The sequence below is a fragment of the Buceros rhinoceros genome, unplaced genomic scaffold (genome assembly GCF_000710305.1).
Source record: "Buceros rhinoceros silvestris isolate BGI_N320 unplaced genomic scaffold, ASM71030v1 scaffold21757, whole genome shotgun sequence".
Lineage (NCBI taxonomy): Eukaryota > Metazoa > Chordata > Aves > Bucerotiformes > Bucerotidae > Buceros > Buceros rhinoceros.
This window is the reverse complement of record NW_010424288.1, coordinates 7238-13476: the sequence shown is the minus strand read 5'-3', so window position 1 is coordinate 13476 and position 6239 is coordinate 7238. Positions and strand designations below refer to the sequence as shown.

The 6239-nt window shown below is 55.0% G+C and overlaps 1 protein-coding gene across 1 annotated transcript in view; it reads left to right on the top strand.

Annotated features, from left to right (window-relative positions):
* TMEM63C (transmembrane protein 63C) overlaps positions 1–6239 on the top strand; it is a 13415-nt gene that overhangs the window by 2522 nt on the left and 4654 nt on the right. Inside the window, exons 4-12 of the mRNA XM_010140752.1 lie at positions 1910–1947; positions 2355–2497; positions 2809–2860; positions 3276–3384; positions 3820–3893; positions 4122–4202; positions 4326–4446; positions 4552–4685; positions 5640–5762. Coding sequence (XP_010139054.1) covers positions 1910–1947; positions 2355–2497; positions 2809–2860; positions 3276–3384; positions 3820–3893; positions 4122–4202; positions 4326–4446; positions 4552–4685; positions 5640–5762 — 875 coding nt within the window. The remainder of the gene's footprint in view (positions 1–1909; positions 1948–2354; positions 2498–2808; positions 2861–3275; positions 3385–3819; positions 3894–4121; positions 4203–4325; positions 4447–4551; positions 4686–5639; positions 5763–6239) is intronic.

Here is a 6239-nt window from a genome sequence, read left to right as displayed (position 1 = left end):
TGGCTCCAGGGACCTAGTCGATGCATGGCCAAAGCCTCACTGCTTGTCTGCAGGGACTATTCTAGTCCTGGCAAGACAGAGTTCCCTGGACCACACCTCCACCGCCATCATGGTGGTCTGCAGGGGCTTTAAAGTCATCTTTTGTTTCTACCACACCAGGCACAAACCAGGCTTTGCTGGAAAGGAGCACAAAGGGACATGGCTTTCTGTCTACTTCTTTCTCTTTTCTGGCAGCAAAAGCTCAAAAGTCAGTCGCTGGTGAGACGACTGTGAAAATTGTCATGCCTTATTAAAAAGAAACTAGGCAGGAAAGGTAAAGAAGCGAAATCCCTGCAGGTGGCAGGAGGCCCGTTTAAAGGCTTGGTATCATATGCTCTGGGGAAATGTATATCACTCATCAAAAAATAAGTGAAAAAGACCACAGCCAGCACAGCTGAAGAGCAGATTAAGGGAGATTATTATATGAAAGAAAACATCCTTTTAAAAGTTAGGCTGTTCCCAAATGAGGAAAATCTAAACTCTGCCGGGTTATATGTAGAATACACCAAGCGGGGGGAAAAGAGTGGTTTTGAGGACAAATTTGTAGAGAGCGTAAAAGCAAGTACTGGATATTTCCTTACATCAGGAACAGAAAACCTGTCGAGGGTTTGTAGGGCTGATAGTTGTTGAAGATAGAAAATGCTTGCTGGAGAAGGCAAGAATGAGAGCTAAATAAAAGTTTTGTTATCTGTCTACCAGTGAGGAGGAGCTTGACAAAATTCCTGCCTGGGAGCTGTTCTCTGTGGGGAAGCACTGGAGCATCCCTTCAGCAGTGGGGTTGGAGGATGAGGGTGCAATAAAAGCAGTCTGACAAGTTCCCATTGCCACCACAAATTCCCAGGAGCAGGCATAGGACTTCTCACTCACCTGAGACATATAGCCAAGCTATTGGCTGCAGTGTGCAACTTCTCTCCTGCACATGGGGGATCCTAGAGACTTGGGAATCAGCTGACAAGGAGGGTTTCTGGAAAAACCGAGAAATTACAGGCCAGGGAGCTTGGGTCTGCACAGACAACCTCCTAGATACGGTTCTCCAGAAAAGAGCCTTGGAGTGGGGCACAGGAGGGGAGTGCTAAGAGGGTGTCTGGGCCTCATGTAGCTGACAGGGGCATGGGGATGCCTGTACCTCCAAAGCCTCCCACTGCAGTCAATCAGATGAAGCTGAGCTGTAAGGGACGAGGGAAGATCCTGGCATAGGTTAAGCTGGGGGATATAGAAGAGGAAGAAGGTGCCACCTCTCACAGAGCAGGGTAAGGGAATCCCACAGCAGGCTGCCTGGGGTCCTTCACATCCAAGATCAGTGTAAAGCCTCTGAAAATGGGTGAAAAGGAGAGGCTAGATGGCTGAGTGTTATTTGGTACATCTGTGACCAGGAGGACTGCAGAGGGACCTTGAACTTGCATGAACTCTTGTGTGAGTAAAACACAAAAATAACGAATAGGGGAGAAAACCCTTAATATTGCATACACAGTGACAGAGATGAGCTATTACACAAGACCTTGCGTGGTCCTATATCACTCTATGGCAGTGCCAGCTCAGCATTCAGCAGCAGTCAAAAAAGTGCATTGAATATTAGGGACTGTGAGGGAAGGGGCAGAGCAGGGTGTTGCTGGAGGCCAGGAGCCCGTGTTCCGGAGATGCCCCCGTGTTTCCTGCTCTTCCCCAGGCAGCTGCCTTTGCCACTGCAGCAGACAAGCCGCTGGGCTGAGCATTGCCAGGCTATCTTGGGCACTACCTCCGTTTGCTCAGCCCCCCAGCCCCAGGCACCACACCACCTCCACATGTGTCCCCAGAATATGTTGTTCCCCAGGTCCTCACTGGGGTGGTAGGGGTGTTCTCCCCAGCTCATCCCAACTCTTTTTCCTTCTAGGGATTCTGCTCCTGGCTCGTTTCTATCTACCAGATGAAGTAAGTGTGTGTCCTCAGCATCACAGCCGTGCCCTACCCCTGCCTGCCTCTGTGAAGCTGGTGCCTGCAGGTGTTGGCCCACCCGGAGTTGCTGGGGCCAGTGGCAGAGGAGACCCCCCTTAAAACATTGCCCCCTGGAGAACAAGCAGAGGACTCACCTCTGCATTTCCTTCTGGCCCCTGGATCCTGTCCCGAAGAAAAGGGCTTCAACCCCTTCTGGTAGAAGCAGGTCCTGCAGTGGGATGGCAGCCTGAGGGCTACTTGTTTCCCTCATTCTCTCAGTGCCCAAATCTCATGGGTGCCGTGAGTTGGTGTGGGTGGCGTGTGGTTGCAGCAAACAGTGTTTCTGAGGCAGGAGCTGGTGGGGAGGCACCACCAGTGCTCACACCCACCCTCCTCTCTTCCAGGGATGAGGAAATTCAGAGCAAATGTGGGGTCGACGCCACCACCTACCTCTCCTTCCAGCGGCATCTCCTGGTCCTGCTGATGCTAGTCTGCGTACTCTCAGTGGCTGTCATTCTGCCCGTCAACTTCTCAGGGGACCTTCTGGGTAGGTGCTTCTGCAGTCGTGGGATGGCTTAGTGTGGTGCGAGTTTCCCCAGCCTCAGGGCAAGCACCATGTCACTGGATCAGAGGGAATAAGAACCCCTCTGTTGGGAGCCCGCGTGTGAGCAGGAACCCATCATCAGTTATGGGACAGAGGAATGCAAGAGTCAGGGAGCTTCATGGCAGGGGGGCCTTGGTGGGGACCTGGGAGATGGAAAAGGAGGGAGCAAAGACCAGAACCACTAACCCTGCAAGAACAGACAAGCACACCACACTGCACTCCCTTAATCTCCCGTTTCTTCTGTTCTCCTGCAGGACAAAGTCCCACCCACTTTGGCCGGACAACCATCGCCAACATCCCAACACAGTATGTGGCTCCTGCGTCCGGGGGGTGCTGTGGGTGCTGCTGCTATAGTGGGCACTGCTGGAAGCACCCAGACATGGCACTCACCACAGCCCCGGGACAGGGACAGCAATGCTTGTGATAGCCCGTGTCTGTCTGCACCACACGCAAGCACAGTCACTGTGGCCAGCATGCTGGCACTGCTCACTGCACCTGCTGTCGGCGGAATTGCTCTCAGGGGCACTGGGCAGCCTCGTTTCTGTAGTATCTCGGCCAACACCTTGGACACTGCCCCTCTCATTCTTGGGTGGGAGTTCAGCAGCTGGCTTGGGGTGGTCCACTGGGTGACAGGTGGCCATAGGTGAGATGCTGAGCACCAGGGTGGTCCATATGCCGTATTCATCACAGCGCTCACTGATCCCCTCTTCCCCTCCTCCAGGGATCGTCTCCTGTGGCTGCACAGCATCTTTGCCCTCATCTATTTCATCCTCACCATTCTCTGCATGGCTCATCACTCGGTCCACCTTGAATACAGAGAGAATGAAAAGGTGAGCATCCACCTCTCCTCCAGCACTGCTTTCTTCAGTGCTAATGGACAACTTTGTGCTTTGCAGAAAGGATAGTCCTGGTAGGTAGGGAGAGCTTTAGAAACAGTCTGAGACTGGGCAGGCAGGGAAAGATATGACTGGTTTTCTCCAGCTTCTGGAGAAAGCCTGGCAGCCCAGAGGCATATCTCTCTCTTGCTGCCTTGTCTCTTGAGATAGAAGCTCTGCCATGTCCATCTGTCTGGGAGATGGCCGCATCCAGCTATGTACCTGGGGTCTGAGGGCGGCCACTGAGGTGCTCAGTGCTGACCAGCCTCTGTGGTGGCAGTTGGTGCCCCAGCTCACTTATGCCATTGTACCAACTGGGCAAGCAGGATGGCAGTAAGACATCCCGGAGATGCCCTGCCCACCCTCCTCCTACCCCTTCTCCTCCCCCAGGTTGCCAGGACACTGATGGTTACTCACTTACCCAAGGAGATCACAGACCCTTCCCTTATCATCAAGCATTTCCAGTGAGTAGCGGTGTGCCACAGCCTCGCCAGGCGGCTGGCAGGCAGGTGGCAGGGGCTGGCCCCATCCCCCAGCTCCTGTACCCAAGGAGATCACAGACCCTTCCCTTATCATCAAGCATTTCCAGTGAGTAGCGGTGTGCCACAGCCTCGCCAGGCGGCTGGCAGGCAGGTGGCAGGGGCTGGCCCCATCCCCCAGCTCCTGGTGCCATTGGGTCCCTGTGCCTGCAGTGAGGCTTATCCCAGCTGCACTGTCACCAATGTCCAGTTCTGCTTCGACGTGAGAAAGCTAATGAAGCTGGATGCAGAGAGGTGAGTGCCTGCAGGTTCCTGCTGCCTGTGCAGGTGGGTGTACCATTCCTGCCCACCATGTCAAGGGTCCCAGCCTGTCTGCCACTCCCTGAATGAGCCTCACCCCTGTTGGCTTCCTGGCAGGCGCAAGGCAATGAAGGGGAGGCTTTACTTCACCACCAAGGCACAGAAAGAGGGGAAGATCATGATCAAAACCCACCCCTGCGCCCACATCTTCTGCTGCCGCTTCTGTGGCTTTGAGCAGGTAGGCGGGTGCGGGCAGGGCTGCAGGCAACACATCCCCACTGCAAGGCAGAGCATGGCAGCTTGCCGGTGCTCCAGCCCAGCAGGGCCCTGGCTGTTTCTGCAGGTGGATGCTGAGCAGTACTACGGGGAGCTGGAGGAGAAGCTCACAGATGAGTTCAATGCTGAGCGCAACCGCATCACACTCAAGCGGCTTGACATGGCTTTTGTCACCTTCCAGGATGAGCGGATGACAGCTGTGTGAGTGCCCCTCATGCATGAGGATGTTCCCCAGCATAGCGGCAACTGCTGCTGGGGAATCACAGAATGGTAGGGGTTGGAAGGGACCTCTGGAGATCGTCTAGTCCAGCCGCCCTGATGGAGCAGGTTACCTTAGAGCAGGTTGCACAGGATCACGTCCAGGTGGGTTTTGAAGATCTCCAGAGAGAGAATCCACAACCCCTCTGGGCAGCCTGTTCCAGTGCTCTGTCACCCTCAAAGTAAAGCTTTTCCTCATGTTCACATGGAACTTTCTGTGCTCCCGTTAGTGCCTGTTGCCCCCTGTGCTGTCACTGAAAAGAGTCTGGCTCGACCCTCGACCCGCCCTTTAGAGATTTATAAGCACTGACAAGGTCGCCTCTCATACTTCTCTTCTCCAGGCTAAACAGACCCAGGTCTCTCAGCCTTTCCTCATAAGGGAGACGCTCTGGTCCCCTCATCATCTTGTAGCCCTCAGCTGGACTCTCTCCAGTAGTTCCCTGTCTCTCCTGATAATGGGGAGCCCAGAACTGGACACAGTACTCCAGATGTGGCCTCACTGGGGCACAGTAGAAGGGGAGGAGAACCTCCCTCGACCTGCTGGCCACACTCTTTTTCATGCACCCCAGGATACCATTGGCCTTCCTGGCCCCAGGGGCACATTGTTGTCTCATGGTTAACTTGTTGTCCAAAACTCCCAGGTCCTTCTGCCAGAGCTGCTTTCCAACAGGGCAGCCCCTAACCTGTACTGGTGCATGGGGTTCTTCCTGGGGAACTGGGGCAGCTCGCCAGCTTCTCCAGCCAAAGCCGGGCAGTGGGTCTGTCTCCTCTGTGCATTTGCCATCTGTGGAGGTGGCTGCTATGTTGGGTCTGGGAGAAGGGTCTCACAAGAAGTGGGGGTGGGTGGGGAGGTCCTAAGCTTTTGGTCTGGACTTGACCCCTGGCTCCCTCCTGCAGGATTTTGAAGGACTACAGCCACATCCACTGCCGCAAGCACCCCCAGCAGTCCTCTGTAACCACCGTGGTCAAGTCACACCACTGGGGCATTCGCTATGCCCCTGCACCCAGTGATATCATCTGGTGAACCCCCGTGGAGGAAAGGAGGGAGGGAGGGAGGGGAGCAAGCAGCCAGGGGGGGAACCCCTGCCCCTACTATCATTTTAGGGAGCCCATATAGCTGTAGGGAACCTGTACCCATGTCTATAGGGCACTTTCCCAGGGTGGCAAGGGCTGACAGTTCCCTCTGTGACCATACCAGAAGTCAGCAGGGGTGACTGGGATGATCATATCACAGGTAGCAGAGCTTGGCCAAGTGAGGTTTGGGGTGATTGTCAGGCTCTGATTTCTCCAGCCTGACTCCAAAGCCTCCTGGTGGTACAGACCCAGCCCAGTGGCCATTCTCTGGTCCTGGGGACTCTGCAGTGTCAGTGCAGCAGTGAGGGGAGGGGGACAGGGTGAGCTCAGAGCAATGGCTGCTCAGATGTTGGTATGGCTAGGGGGAGGCATTGCTTTGCGGAGCTGGGCTGGGAGGCCCAGGACACTTGGCTTTTTCCCTAC